We start from the raw sequence: 16,035 nt of genomic DNA, 5'->3' as shown, positions 1-16,035 counted from the left end.
TCTATATTACCACACTCCCTACTACAATGACACACTCAAACCAAAAAATTGCCCTCTCTGATAAGCCCAGCTGATAAATCTACTGATAAACAACTTAAATCTTACAGCCCTAATACTACTTCTAGTTGTTTCATTTTGAGATTTCGGCATCTGCTAAGCATTCCTCTGAACTTCCAGTTCTATCGTATACTGAGGAACAGGAAATGTAGAACTCTCCTATGTGCACATACTCCATGTTCCCTACAGAGGTGAAAGAAGAAGAAGAGTTTGAATTTATATCCCCCCTTTCTCTCCTGCAGGAGACTCAAAGGGGCTTACAATCTCCTTGCCCTTCCCCGCTCACAACAAACACCCTGTGAGGTGGGTGGGGCTGAGAGAGCTCTGAAGAACTGTGACTAGCCCAAGGTCACCCAGCTGATGTGTGTGGGAGTGCACAGGCTAATCTGAATTCCCCAGATAAGCCTCCACAGCTCAAGCAGCACAGCGGGGAATCAAACCCGGTTCCTCCAGATTAGAATGCACCTGCTCTTAACCACTGCGCCACTGCTGCTCCTTGCCTTTTACTTTCACATGGTACCTCCGTTGAAAACAATGAGTGTGCAGGCATGTAGAGAGAATTTCCAGGTTCTCATTTTATGGCAGTGAGGTCATGCTCAAACCCAGTTTTTTGCAAACCCAAAGCAAAAGAACAAAACTCTATGTTGCCACAACTGATCCTAAAGGTGACCACCCAGCAGGGTCCTCCGGAAATTGGCTTCTGCTCAGCCAGTGGTATAAGAGTACTGTAATGCTAGTTTGAAAAAAGAAAGAAAGTTAAACTACAGTAGAATGTTTAACTTTCCATCTTTGCTGGCCTACCCTCTGACATAGCTGATCTGTTTTGACATTATTATCACGGATTATTTGAAATAACAGCCATTGTCACAACTGTGGACTATAAGCCATGCTCCAGTCAAATGCCTCCACTGATGCTGATTTTACAAAAAGAACTTCATTTTCTTTTTGAATAAGGGGAATAATGTTCTTCAGAGACTGACCTCTTGGCATCAGAGAGAAATTTATCAGAGGGGGCATGTGACTAGTTAAGACATACAACCCCAGCTCAAAGGAAACAGCTGCTCATTTATGCTTTAGCACTTGGCAACTAGACAAAGAAGGGAGATGTTTGTGTCGAATACCTCAGCAGAACCAAGTACAGTAAGTGATTTTCTCTGTTACTGTTGGGCTGGATGTGTGTTTGTGGATCCCCTCCCCCTTAAAGTTACAAATGCTTTCCTAGTTTTGCTCTGCAAAATACCTTAAGGCTGGAATACTGTTAACTACAATCCTGACACAGTGCCAAAAACAACAGTCTTCTGCTGAACCCATTATAGAGCAGCCTAATGACAGGAATAAAATAGGTAGCTTTTTTGCATTAATAAAGAAAAACAAGCCAGGTTTTCTGATGCAGCTTGCCAAGACCAGTTCAGAGCAGGGATTCCTTGTCTTTAAGAAGTGTGCAGAACCAGAATGTGGCAGGTGCATCTGCTTTTATTATAATGTTGTTCGGCAGGAGAAGGGCACTTGGTGAAGTTTTCCCTTGTACAAAATGGTTAACAGCACAGGAACTGTGTTTGTCTTGAAACTTAGCCATTAAAATGTTTTTCTTCCTCTGTACTAATCTGAAGTAAGTTAAAGTGTAATGTCTGTATAGTATTTCAGCTTAACTGTAACACTGTACAGTTCATTCAAAACAGCACGACCAGTTTCAGTAGTTATTTTTGTTGATAATGAAGGGTGCTGACTTTTGATGAACAAAAAGGAAAGCAACAAATGCCGTCTTTCATAAACTGCATTCTACTGTACATAAGAAGGGGAAAGGGGGGGGGATATCTTATAAAAAGCATCACATTTGCCAATGATTATTGACCTTTGGAGTTTGCCTATGTATTTCATCCTTATCTTTTTCAATATCTTGCTACTGGCATTTTTCGTTCACCAGTTCTATCTGAGTAGTGCTTGAAAAGGTAGTTTGTTTTCTGTTGAGATATTTTTCTGGGGGTGGGGTTAATACAATCAGATATTTGCACTTTTGGAGAGAACAGCACAAGAGTACTGCCCTATAGGTCTTTTACTATTACTACTACGCCAAATCTATGACAGTTCAGATCATGGAAGGGTGAAAATGGAGAGTAGAGAGCAAGAAAGTCATATCGCAGTTCACTGCTGCATGCAGCAGACAGTTCTTTCTCAGGGCCTTTCTTTCTACAAAAATAGTATTTTCTTTTTGCAGAAGCAATGAGTACTGGGGAAGGTTATTGTGCACAGGCAAGGTAAAGTTTATCCACTACCCCCAGCTAGGTCACTGATAGCAAAGGAATCTTATTTGCCCATTATTCAATCCACAGTACTGATGGTAAAGCCATGGGAGAGCTTCTACTGCCCTTATCAGCATTACTATTTACAAATTGGCTCCATAGTTAATTTTGCCAACTATTGGCTAGGGTTGCCCAGCATACCCTGGCAACTAGCAAGAGACTGAGGGTGGGGATATGGAGGGGTGAAGGTGAGTGATGGTGTGATGTCACTATGACACTTTTGGGGGAAATCAGGAAGTGATATCGTGTCTCTCCAGGAATTGCCAGAAGTTCTATGATAAAACCACAATGAGGGGTTTGGTTTTTTTTGAGATTACTAAAATGGATTGACATCACACTGTCACCTGATGGTGATTTTTAAAAATTATTTTTTCCTGCAAGCCATGGAGGTAGCAGGAGCAAATGATAGCCATCATGTGACAAGGGACACACAGTTTTGTCAACTGTTTCAAAAGGATTTTGCTGTTAATTTTCATTAAAATTTTCTTTGTGACTGGAAACATGCAGTTAACATTTTTCGTTTGTGCGAAACTTAATGTAAAAATCCCCTCATCAAATTTATAGCCATTGTGATAGCAATAACAATGGATCCTGTTCATCTTTTCATCACCCCCCCCCCTTTTTAAACATGTTCTGTGCTCCATTTCTCTGGCACTGGAACATACAACCAGTTTAACTTGTTTATGCTCAAAAAAGTTTAAAAGCATCCATTATTTTTTAAAAATTCCTCTACTGAAAGGTCATCTGCTGGGTTGCTAACTGCCCAGGCAGGGGTCTGCAACCTGCAGCTCTCCAGATGTTCATGGACTACAATTTCCACCAGCCCCTGCCAGCATGGCCCTGGAGAGCTGCAGGTTGCAGACCCCTGGCCCAGAGGAAAAAATGTCCTGTCCCTTCAATAGGGGCTTAATGAGATTTATTTACTTAATGAGATTTATGGCATTTACTTAATGAGATATCTGGGGGGGGGGGGCAGAATCCACCTCTGGGAGAGATGTGGGGCTGCACTGGTGCATTTGCCCTATCTGGGGCACCTGCTCTAGCTGAGGGGCAAATCCGCTGGCAGGCAGCCACTGCAGCGCTCCATGATAGTGGGATGGGGTGCTAAATGCTTCTGCCACCTGCATAGTGGGGGCGTTTCGGGGGCATGGCTGTGGGAGGAGCCAATGCTGGTCAGCTTTCACCTGACTGTTGACTCTGTTGTGCCAGCTCATGTGTAAGCTCGGGCCTTTCCCCACTCCAAGTGATCCCCCCTATGCCGCGCGCTGCTCTCAGCACGCGGCATCCCTGGTGCGTGCCCGGGCATCCCCACGACCCCACGCTCTGTGTGGGGTCATCAACAGGCGCCGTTTTCTCCAGCACCAGGGATGCCACGCGCTGAGGGGGCACGACCACGGCAGAGTTGGGGCGGCTTCACTGTGGCCGCCCCTGTTGTGAGGAGTGCCCAAGGACCCCGCGCTACTTGAAGAGAGTAGCGCGGGGCTTAAGGTAAGTGGGGAAAGGCCCCTCATTAAGCCCAGTGGGCTTTCTGGCAGCAGGGAGGCTTTTTTGTATAGCCTCCCACACTGCCGGAAAGCCTCCTTGGGAACAGTGGGCCAGTGTGACCACAGGGGCACATCTGGGTGCCCGGCCTTTTGGATAGGGCTGTTTGCTGCCTATTTCAACACATTAAGCCTGTATTTTAAAAAAACAACAACACTCAATTCGTTATATGGTCATGGGATATGGCACTGTGGCTACCTCATTTGTGCAAACATGATGTTTCATTTTATTCACTTATTTGTATTCTGCTTTTTTCACCAAAGAATTTCTCCCATGTTTCTGCTAAGAGAAAACAAGTATTTATTTAATCGTCTTTCCATCTGCCAGTTTCCTGCTCTAAATCCCCTTGTAAGCTTATCCCTCCCAGAGGTTTCAAACACATATTTTCCCTATTTCTCCTAAGAAAAGAGCAGAAAATAATTGTAAATTAATTAACAGTTGAATTTGCAATAGAAATCTCTAAAGGGGTTTCCAGTGCAGAAACTCTCTTATGCTTTTCTAATTCCTGAGCTTGAACATCTTCAGGAAGTCCTGTAATATACCTTTTATTCAGCAGTCACTTGGTACCTGCAGATATGTAAAAGGTTACTAGGGTTTTTGAAAGCTTTACTTGTTCTGTAATTTCTGAACATGTCAGAAGAATTTGTGTTCTGATGTAATCTAAGTGTTTTGCATCAGTAATATATATTCATGGGGGAAAAAATCTGCCAACCTCTACACCTCTTTTGCTAAAGGAACTGCAACAATGAGAGTTGTTGCAATAAAGTGGCTTTTTTGCCAATTCCATAGAACTAAGCCATATCAATTACTAGAAGCAGAGACATTTCCCTTGAATTCATGGTCAGGTCACAGAGTTTAATAACCTGTATACATTATGTGAACACTTACCATGATCAATGGCTTCGACCCGTAAGACTGCAAGTGGAACCGATCTTCCTTTTGCTAACCCCCCCCCCCAGAGCCCCATCCCCTCCCCCCAAAGATGCTCCTGATGTGAAGGATGGGGTGGGGGAGAGGTGACTGGTAGAAACTGTTCCTCACAGTTCTTATGATTGGAACAAGGGCTTGCACAAGAAAGAGAGCTGTGCCCTGCAATTTCCCCTTCCCGCTGCTGTGCCACATATTATGACATTCCCTAGGGACTCTGGCCTTTTCAGGAAAAGGATTACAGGGAAAAGGTGGAGATTTGTGAAGATCCCATCTGTGAATTTGTAGCGAATTGCATGCAAACTATGGAGAACAACTACAGTCCTTCCTGATAAATCTAAACAGCAATGTTAGAGCTTAATGAAACTATTAATTTATAGTTCTGCCCATATGACGTTTATGAACTCACCTCCTCTTTTAGATCCATTTCAGGAGTCCTGCTGTATGGCATTGTCCCACATTTACATGGGTGGTTATCTGTGACATGGCTTTCTTGCTGGTGACACCTGGGTTATGGATTTTCCTCCTGAGGGAGGCTTGCTTGGGATCCTGCCATTTTGGAGGTCATTTACCATAGTAAAATATTTTTAATGCTTCTACATCCTTAATCAGCTTTGTAATTATATTGTTGCTTTGATGTGCTCTGTGTGTATGCGTGTGTATTAAGTACCATCAAATTGCATCCAACTCATGGCAACCCTGTGAATCAATGTCCTCCAAAACAACCAATTGATATCAGTCGTGCTCACATTTTGCAAACTGAGGGACATGGGGTTTTTTTATTGAGTCAATCCATCTCATGTTGGATCTTCTTCTGTTCCTACTGCCTTCAATTTATCCTAGCATTAAATTGTCTGTATAGGGATTTTAATATTGCTGTTAAGCTATCTTGCAGATCCTTGTGAATAAAAAGGAGTATACATATTTTAATTTAAATATTTTAATTAAATAGTTGGGGGGGAACCCATTTTTCCAGCACCAGCTGTTCCTGCAAAGTAAACAGAGTGCCTGTGTTTTTTATTTATATAGATGATGAAGAAGAAGAGTCGGATTTATATCTCCCCTTTCTCTCCTATAGGAGACTCAAAGGGGCTTACAAACTCCTTTCCCTTCCCCCCTCACAACAAACACCCTGTGGAGTAGGTGGGGTTGAGAGAGCTCAGAAGAACTGTGTCTAGTCCAAGGTCACCCAGCTGGCATGTGTTGGGAGTGCACAGACTAATCTGAATTCCCCAGATAAGCCTCCACAGCTCAAGTGGCAGAGCAGGGAATCTCCAGGTTAGAGTACACCTGCTCTTAACCACTACACCACTATACCACTGCTAATCTGTGATAATGTTACCATGCTGCCTGGGTAACTTTTACTCTCCCAGATCCTCCAGCTCTCAGCAGCGCAGAGGAACAGAAACAGGACCCAACACAGCGAGAATAGTGAAAATAAAAATGAGTTTATTGAGATGCTGACCTATGTGTCAGCACCTCCACACCACGGCAACTGCGCTGCCTAGCAGCTGTACAACAACTTAAATACACTTTCTCCTGCCCGGGAGTCCTGGGAACCAATTAGAATCCAGAGGGCACTCCCTTCTTGAATTTCGCAGCAGAAGCGGGCGTGGCAATGACGTAGGCACAGGCGGGATAAACACAAAAGAGTCCTTTGGGTGCTTGGGGCCAGGAAACTAAACCCTTATCTGCCTGCTGGTGGGATTAAGGCAGATGGAGATGCTTCTTCTGAGGTCCCTTTTGTCAAACGTCCATTCATTGTTTTAGCAAATGAAAGGGTCATGCCCAGGTGGAGCAGGGGTGGATTCCTGCCCTGAGCGAAGGAGGTTCCATACAGACACAAATACAAAATACAACATTAATTCCTACATTTTACCTAATACAACTTGTTCCTATCTAACTTATACAGAAATAAAACATAATTTCACCTTCACTGAACAGCAAGATCAGAAATGAAATAATTCATTTCTGACTCCGCTATCATTTATAATAAATCAAAACAGATATTTGTTTATGTAGTGTTCATCAATGTGTATGATGCTTTGCAGAACACAGGAGGCCAGGTTCGCACCTCAAACAGCTTGTCATTTAAAATTTAAGACAAGGGTCACAACAAAGTATGCAGGTGGAGCCAGATGCAAAGATAAACAGGAAGAATGTACCGTATACACTTGTGTATAAGTCGACCTGCATATAAGTCGATGCACCTAATTTTATCACAAAAAACTGGGAAAACTTATTGACTTGAGTATAAGTCGAGGGTGGGAAATGCAGCAACTACTGGAAAATTTCAAAAATAAAAATAAATACCAATAAAATCATTAGTTGAGGCATCAGTAGGTTAACTGTTTTTGAATATTTATTTCAAGGAAAAACAGTAAACTAGCTCTGTAAGTGGAAAAGAAGGTCAACAAAAACAATATGGTCTCAACAATAACTTTAAAAGTACAAAAACCTTAGCTCAATCAGCAACCAAGCTAAAACACAAGAGTTAAAATCCTTCAAAACTGGATTTTTGGTCAGGAGAGGAATGTTTATGTTAGCAGTACCAACATTTCAGAGTATCTTTAGGAGACCCTCTTGATGATACCACCCAGGTTTGGTGGAGTTTGGTTCAGGGGGTCCAAAGTTATGGACCCTCAAAAGGGTAGCCCCATCTACTATTAGCTTCCATTGGAAACAATGCAAGATGGGAGCACCGACTTTGGAGATCCATAACTTTGGACCCCCTAAACCAAACATCAACAAACTTGGCTGGCGTCAGCAAGAGATTATCCTGATGATACCACCCAGGTTTAGTGAAGTTTGGTTCAAGGGGTCCAAAGTTATGGACCCTCAAAATGTAGCCCCATCTACTATTAGCTTCCATTGGAAACCATGGGGGATAGGGCACCCCTTTTGCGGGTCCATAACTTTGGACCCCCTGAACCAAACTTTACCAAACTTGGGTGGTATCATAAGGAGAGTCACTTGAAAAATCTCTGAAATTTTGGTTCCGCTAGCCTAAAAACTGCACCCCCTGGCGGCCGACAAAGTAAAAACCCTAAAATATTTTTTAAAACACACTTCACTCACATATAAGTTTAGGGGGGCTTTTTCAAAGTCAACTTATATGCGAGTATATACGGTACATTCATTCCAGTTCCACATTCTTAGCCTAATATGAAATGAATTGAGTGTGTTTTTTTCCCTCCAAGGTATGTACATCCCTTCCTTGAACAGAGGGAATGAACAGTGTCAATGTTTACTAGAACAGGCCTGTAAGCATTTTCCTATATAGTGTTGGGATGGAAAGAATGGAAGGTTTTGTTGTTGTTTTTTAATTAGCAGAACTTTAAAGGTTGGCCAAGATGTGCAGCTGAAGTTCAGTCCTTTTTTCCCTTCTTCCAGATTTCTGGTGAAGTATAGCAGACAGTTATCTGATGGCGCCCCCTCAGCAGCATTCCTTTAGGGTGGTGGAAGCGCATTGTCTCTTCTGATGACAGTTAAAGGATGATGGGGTCCAATACACTTGGGAAGGCTGCAACGCTGGATGAACTATTAAGCACCTGCATTCAAACGTTTGGTATGAGTCCTCAAGGATATCTCCCGAAAATGGTTATGAACGTATTCATGTATACCCATAGTATCTTGGTGGTGACTTTGATGTGGTAAAAAGAAGGGAAATTCCTGAGATGCAATTGTAAAGTCATAAGAGTATGTAAGGCCACGCTGTACCACTTCAAAAATGAGAAATCAGCAGAACAAATTAAAGTAGTGTTCTTGTAACTGGGCATCAATTGATATAGTTGTAGAAAATCAGCTAAAGCATTTTTTTTAAGGGAAAGTCTTCAGATAATAATGGAAAAGGCTGTGAACTACGGCAGGGTAGCCAGAATCATGTCATTTACCAAGACTAATTGAGGAAGACTTTTTTTTTAAACTGAGGAGATATTTAGGACCTTTTCACACTTGAAAAACAGTGTACTCCACATCTTTTTAAGTGTTCTCTTTGCTTCCTTTTAAGTGTTCTCTTTGCTATAAGCACATGCCTAATCAAGAAGACTCCCACTTTACTTGAAATTATGCAAAACATGCCTTTTCCTATGTAAAGATTACCACCATCTATTTATTTGTTTAATTTTAATCTTACATTTCCTCCATGGAGCTCAAGAGAAATATACACAGTTCTCCCCTACTCTATTTATTCCCAAAACACTCCTGTAGAGTAGGTGAAGTTGAGAGAATGAGCTGCATGGAGTGGCAATTTGAACCTGGGTCTTTTCTGCATACTCTGACATTCTAAATCAGGGGTAGGGAACCTGCGGCTCTCCAGATGTTCAGGAACTACAATTCCCATCAGCCTCTGTCAGCATGGCCAATTGGCCAATTGGCCATGCTGGTAGGGGCTGATGGGAATTGTAGTTCCTGAACATCTGGAGAGCCGCAGGTTCCCTACCCCTGTTCTAAATGCTTCACTAAGCAGACTAGTATGGAAGAAAAATGTAATGTGCAGAGCAGCTGTGAAGAAAAGCTACACTAGTCACCGGCAATTAGGAACTGTTAAAAAATGGGAATTGGTTTTTTTGGCGAGAGTTCCTCCACAAAGTAAAATTACATATCCTTATACTATCCCAGGAGAAACAGGGGATATGAATGCATCTCTATGCATTGATAGGTTTGATGTTCACCCTTTTCTTTCTCTTCTGATTTCATTGTTGATCATTGTAAGCTTTCTTAAACCTTTGCTTGTATTACTTTATTTGAATTTATGTGTATTTGTATGTTTACATGCACATGCTAAAATGTACGTTATCCTTTTTTGAATGGTTTATCTGTGGTTTTACAGATTACAAAGGGGAACTGAATAATAATAATTTACCAAGAACCTTCCTGTTAATGCATCGATGGTATCTACAGTCCACAGAACTGGCTGGCAAACTTCTCTCCCTATATCCTTTAAGAGATCTACATTGGTAGAACCAAGAATCTTTTTATAATTCAAATACTGTCAACGTAGAAGTTTTTAAACAACAAATTGAAAAAATGTGATATTTTGTCCTTTGATTTACAACTGGCCATTGGAAAGAATTAGGCCATGTACAATTTTACAGACTGAAAGTTAAATCCATCAGCAATGAAGGACCTGTTGCTGCATCAGGGGAATGGGGTGACCAGCTCCCAACTCTTGACTGCGTGCAGTTAATACCTATGCTGACCATCAAAAGCCCAGGAGTGACCCTTGATGCCGCCTTAGCTATCGAGAGCAGGTGACAAATGTAGCCTGCCTGACTTTTTACCACCTTTGCTGGGCTAGGCTGCTAGAACCTTACCTCTCCCAATCCAACTTGTCTACAGTGATTCATGCAGCGTTCAACTCCAGGCTGGACTACTAAGCTCCAATTGGTACAAAACGCAGTGGCTCGGGTTCTTACTGGGACCCCATGGTGAGCACACACCCAGCCGTAGCTCCATCAACTACATTGGCTCCAGGTGGAGTAGCAAATTTGGTTCAAGGTTCTGATACTCACTTTTAAAGCCCTAAATGGTCTGGGTCCGTCATACCTGTGAGACCATCTCTGCCAATATGTTCCCCAAAGAGCCTTACACTCAGCTGTTAACAACATACTGATGATCCCTTGTCCAAAAGCTGTCTTTCTGGTCTCAGCCAGGATCAAGGCTTTTTTTGCTCTGACCTTGGCCTCTTGGAATGCTCTATCAAGTGAGACCTAGGCCAGTGGTGGCGAATCTATGGCACGGGTACCAGAGGTGGCACTCAGAGCCCTCTCTGTGGGCCCGCACAAATAGAATTCGTCATGTGAGGGGAGAAACACCCCTCCCCCACACACATCTAGGCTGGCCTGGGCCACTGGGCTAGATTATTAGCATTAAACCCAAGACCTAGTTTTGGGGAAGCAGTATAGGTAACCCTGTTAAGCGCTGTTAAACCCCACTGATTTTCATGCGAAGAACTAAAGTGTGACCTGGGAGTAAGCTCGGTTTCTGGCAATGGGGCTTGCTTCTGAGTAAATCCTCCTAGGGTCGTGATTCACCCATTGGAAGAGTTGCACGGTTGCTTCAAAGCAAAGCCGCAGATTACCACAAAGCTTGCTCCCAAGTAACGCACACCTTGGAGTCAACCATTTTTTTAAACTGAAACCTCAGTATTGAGATTAAATTGCCGTGTTGGCACTTTGCGATAAATAAGTGGGTTTTGGGTTGCAGTTTGGGCACTCGGTCTCGAAAAGGTTCGCCATCACTGATCTAGGCCCTGCAGGACCTAATACAATTTACAGAGTTGTTACATCAGACCTATAGTTGAGGCAGCAACAGTATCAATCCAGCGGGCACCCTCCCCTCCCCTCCCTCCCCCTTCTTCCTTTTTCCCCTTTTTCATCTCCCTTTTCCTTTCCTGACACTGGATGTGAATGATGATTTATAGGGTATAATCTAACCATTAACCCTACAGGAGATAGTAACACTGGGGCTTGGACATGAATGTTTTATTGATTTTACTGTTATTACTTAATGTTGGAAGCTACCCTGAGCCCACAAGGGGATGAGCAGCTGTTAGGTCTTGAACCTTAAGCCAATAAACGGACTCTGTATAGTTGATCAGTAGCGTTTATTGAGAAGCATCAGAGCACCAAAGCTTGGCAAAGCCAGTTCTGGGGAAACCTGGCTTTTGCCACACCTTTTATCGCTGGCAAATCCCCCCTCCCAAATTCCCAAAAAATTGTGAAAAACAATTCCTGGTCCTTAAGATGCTTGACTCCTAAACGTTCTCTTTTCTGTTGTAACGTTCTCACATTCCATGAGAACCAGGGAGGGGGGATTCTGGCGGAAAAACCCTGGGGATAAATGTAACTGTTTTACTATAGCCTGCCAGAACTGGCTTTGCCAAGCCAGGTACCAACTGTGTTCAATAAAGACTTCTGATCAAGTATCCAGAGCCTGTTTATTGACTTCAATCTGAAACCTGACACCCAGAGCTAAGGCACCCCAAGATTGGCAGCAGATAGTAAGAGAGAGCCACCTGGCTTCTTGCCCCCACCAGATAACAAATACGGCTCCATTTCTCATGGGATCAGGGTGTTTGGGGAAAGCCTGGTTATCTACAAAGCATGTGAAACCATAAAGTAAAGATCAAGGAAAGAATGCCCCAGTTGGCAGTGGTAACATATAGTAGGCTGGTCACATATATCTTTTAGCAGCATTTGATTTGTAGTGTTAAGCAGTTACAGTGAGGTAGGAACGCATCTCGGTCACTTAGATACCTGACAGCGGCCTATATGCTAAATAAATACATAATTTCACCAAGGTCTCTAAAGAACTGGCCAAAATATCTGGGCCGGTATCTGACTGGCTGTCCATCAACAGATATAGTTGGGCGTCATCAGCATTTTAAGGTGAATTACTGTTAGTTGTGGAGAGCCTATATTTGTTCTAATGTGTTTGAATCATGTCCTGCCTTGATATTTCTTTTTATAATACTAAAAAAATCTTACTTTTGTCATGAATAGATATGTTGAGAATGTATTGTTCATATTTATATACCTTTTGCTTATTCAACCAAGAAACTGAAGCTTGTAAATGTTACAGAAAACAACAGACACAAAGACTTCTTTAACTAATTTACATATAGAGATTCCAGTGGAGAAAACACAGATGAAATCCGTTTAAAAATCTGCTACTTTATGAGGTAAGTGGAATGTTATTCCATTGGAAGAGCGTATGTTCTCATTGTAGTAATTTTTTTATTGATTATTAAGACTTAAAAAAACATACAGAAGTAAATGAAACAAAAAAGTGAGAAAAAAAAACAAAAAGTACACATAATCGGAGAAAGGGAGGGCTCTTGCTCTCTAGTTACAATTGTAAAAATTAATTCTTAATTATTATTACTAATAAGCCTTACACTGGTCCTTTCCACACAGCAGAAATAAAACATTCTGCAGACATTTTTGAAAGATCGGTTTTGACTTTTTGTGTCCCCACAGCAGAAAACACAGAGCACTGCCTGCAACAAGGGTTCTTTTTTCCTGCCTGCTGGCTGATGGAGCACTGACCAATTTCAGAGTTGCGTCCACCATTTTTGTGTGCTGCTCCAGAGAGTCTTTTGCCCCTGCCATTTGGTGATGGTTTTCGATGGAGGTTTCCTCTGCTTGCAGCTCATCCGCATGCAATTCCCATGTAAAAAGTAGATGAATAACGTTTGTTTTGCCTAGTGATCCTGTGCATGTGTTGTTTTTTCCTTTTTTGTTGTTTTGATGGGTATGTCTGGAAAACTATGAAGACACAAATATGCACATGTTACAACTTCTGTGGAAAACTATGATGACACAAATATGCACATGTTACAACTTCTGTAATCGTGATGTTGTAGCTTCGCAGACATATTCCTCAAAACAAAACAAAAAACGAAAAATGACACGTGCGCGGGATCACTAGGCAAAACAAACTTTATTCATCTACTTTTTACATGGAAATCGTATGCAGATGAGCTGCAAGCAGAGGAAACCTCCATGGGGAACAGGAACGGCAAAAATGAAAGAGGTTTGGGTGTGAGAAATAAATTGTTTCCTGTCTACTTTTGCTCACTTGGCAGACAGGAAACGTTTTCAAGCCTGATTGAGAGGAAAAGATCACTGGTTTAGTAATTTTTGAAAAACTCCGGTTGAGAGAAATAAAATGTTTTGAAGACGTTTTGGGAGAGCTGTGTGAACGTCTTCCTCAAAACAATTTTTAAAACATCCTCAAGACATTTTATTTCTGCTGTGCAGAAATACTACTTTTCTCTATTATATCAATTTTCTTGTTTTCCTGTTTCTCAAATCCACAGTTCAACAATTCATTTTTCTGTTTTCCACAAAAAGTTTCTCAGGGGTTTCCAATTATCCAATAATTTAAATTCTTTAATCAAAGGAGTAAGTTTAGCCATCTTTGCCAGCCCCAACAACTTCACAGGCTGTTCTTCTGTTGTAGGTATGCATGAAGTTTTTTCATTTTTGAACATATAATATTCTTGCTGCTGCTGTCAAGTATAAAAACAAAGATCCATTTTTTTCAAGCTGCTTTTCTACAAGTTCCCCCCCCCCCCCCCAAAAAAAGTTCCTCACCAAAGACTATTGAGAAAACTCAGCAATGAAGGAATAAGAGGGAAAGTCCTCCTATGGATTAAAAACTGGTTGAGAAACAGGAAGCAAAGGGTGGGTGTAAATGGAAAGTTCTCACAATGGAGAGATGTAGGAAGTGGTGTCCCCCAAGGATCCGTTTTGGGGCCAGTGCTCTTTTACCCATTCATAAATGGCCTGGAAGTAGGGTGGGTAGCGTGATGGCCAAGTTTGCGGATTATACCAAATTAGGTAGGGTGGTGAGAACCACAAAGGATTGCGAAGAGCTCCAAGTGGACCTTGATAAGTGGAGTGAGTGGGCTAGGAAAATGGCAAGTAAAACTCAATCTAGCAAAATGCAAAGTGATGCACATAGGGGCAAAAAATCCAAACTTCACATACACGCTACAGGGGTCAGTGCTATCAGTCACAGACCAGGAAAGGGATTTAGGCGTCTTAGTTGATAGTTCCATGGGAATGTCAACTCAATGCATGGCAGCTGTGAAAAAGGCAAACTCTATGCTGAGGATGATTAGGAAAGGAATTGATAATAAAACTGCAAAAATTGTCATGCCCTTATATAAAGCAGTGGTGCGACCGCACTTGGAGTACTGTGTTCAGTTCTGGTCGCCACATCTCAAAAAGGATATCGAAGAGATAGAAAAAGTGCAGAGAAGGACAATTTGGATGATTGAGGGACTGGAGCACCTTCCTTATGAGGAGAGGCTGCAGCATTTGGGACTCTAGTTTGGAGAGGAGACGTCTGAGGGGGGATATGATTGAAGTCTATAAAATTATGCATGGGGTAGAAAATGTCAACAGAGAGGAATTTTTCTGTCTTTCTCACAATACTGGAACCAGGGGGCATACATTGAAAATGCTGGGGGGAAGAATTAGGACTAATAAAAGGAAACGTTTCTTCACGCAACATATGATTGGTGTTTGGAATATGCTGTCACTAACCTGGATAGTTTTAAAAGGGGCTTGGACAAATTTATGGAGGAGAAGTCGATGTATATCTACTAACCTTGATCCTCCTTGATCTGAGATTGCAAATGCCTTAGCAGACCAGGTGGTCGGGAGCAGCAGCAGCAGAAGGCCATTGCTTTCACATCCTGCATGTGAGCTCCCAAAGGCTGGTAGGCTACTGTGAGTAGCAAAGTGCTGGACTAGATGGACTCTGGTCTGATCCAGCAGGCTCTTTCTTATGTTCTTAAATGCCTCTGGTTTCATTTGTATGATAGTCTTTAAATTTCTTTGAATTGTTGAATGTATTTGTCTCCAAAAAATTTTATCTGCGTTATGAGTCCATCATAAATGGTAAAAAGTCCCTGTTTGATTATCACATTTCCAACACTTATTCAAAACGTTTTATACATCTTTGCCAATTTCTCCAGCAAAAGGTACTGACAATACTTCATTTTATAGAAATTTGTTGGGATTTTGCAAGTGTCTGTCACAACTGCTGTTAGACCTACTACCTGTCCTCTGGATCCGTGCCCTTCCTGGCTTATTAAAACCTGCCGAGAGGAGCTACGACCCCACCTGTTGAAGATTATCAATGATTCTCTTGAGCAAGGAGTCTTTCCGGGTGGGTTGAAGGAGGCAGTGGTCCGCCCGCTCTTGAAAAGACCATCGTTAGATCCCGGAGATCTGGCCAATTACCGCCCCGTCTCGAATCTTTCGTTTCTGGGGAAGGTAATTGAGAGAGTGGTGCTGGAGCAGCTTCAGGGCTTCCTGGATGACGCATTGGCCTTCGATTCCTTCCAGTCTGTTTTCCGTGCTGGGCATGGGACGGAGACAGTTCTCGTCGCTGTCACAGATACGCTACGTATGCAACTTGACGGAGGCTGATTGGCGCTGCTGGTGTTATTAGATCTTACTGCAGCGTTTGATGTGGTCGACCACGATCTTTTGGCCCACCGCCTGGCCGCTTCCGGGATTCTGGGCAGTGTCCTTCAATGGATCGTCTCGTTTCTCCGGGGGCGAAGTCAGCAAGTGTGGTGCGGGGACAAAGCCTCCCGGAAGTGCCCGCTTCATTGCGGTGTGCCTCAGGGGGCATTATTGTCCCCGTGCGTTATTTAACATCTATATGTGACCCCTTGCTCGGTATG

The 16,035-nt window shown here is 42.5% G+C and overlaps 1 protein-coding gene across 3 annotated transcripts in view; it reads left to right on the top strand.

The window, feature by feature from the left end:
* RASGRP3 (RAS guanyl releasing protein 3) overlaps positions 1–16,035 on the top strand; it is a 77,181-nt gene that overhangs the window by 20,695 nt on the left and 40,451 nt on the right. For 2 of the 3 annotated variants that reach the window (XM_048484093.1, XM_048484074.1), the window contains exons 2-4: positions 8,220–8,394; positions 9,658–9,760; positions 12,448–12,510. In XM_048484093.1, the coding sequence (XP_048340050.1) occupies positions 8,322–8,394; positions 9,658–9,760; positions 12,448–12,510 (239 nt within the window). In that variant the 5' untranslated portion in view covers positions 8,220–8,321. Of the gene's footprint in view, positions 1–1,123; positions 1,198–8,219; positions 8,395–9,657; positions 9,761–12,447; positions 12,511–16,035 lie in introns of those variants that run through there. The other variant, XM_048484083.1, reaches the window with a different exon arrangement.

This window comes from Sphaerodactylus townsendi, linkage group LG01 (assembly GCF_021028975.2).
Source record: "Sphaerodactylus townsendi isolate TG3544 linkage group LG01, MPM_Stown_v2.3, whole genome shotgun sequence".
In the NCBI taxonomy this organism is placed as follows: domain Eukaryota; kingdom Metazoa; phylum Chordata; class Lepidosauria; order Squamata; family Sphaerodactylidae; genus Sphaerodactylus; species Sphaerodactylus townsendi.
This window is presented reverse-complemented; position numbering and strand designations above follow the sequence as displayed.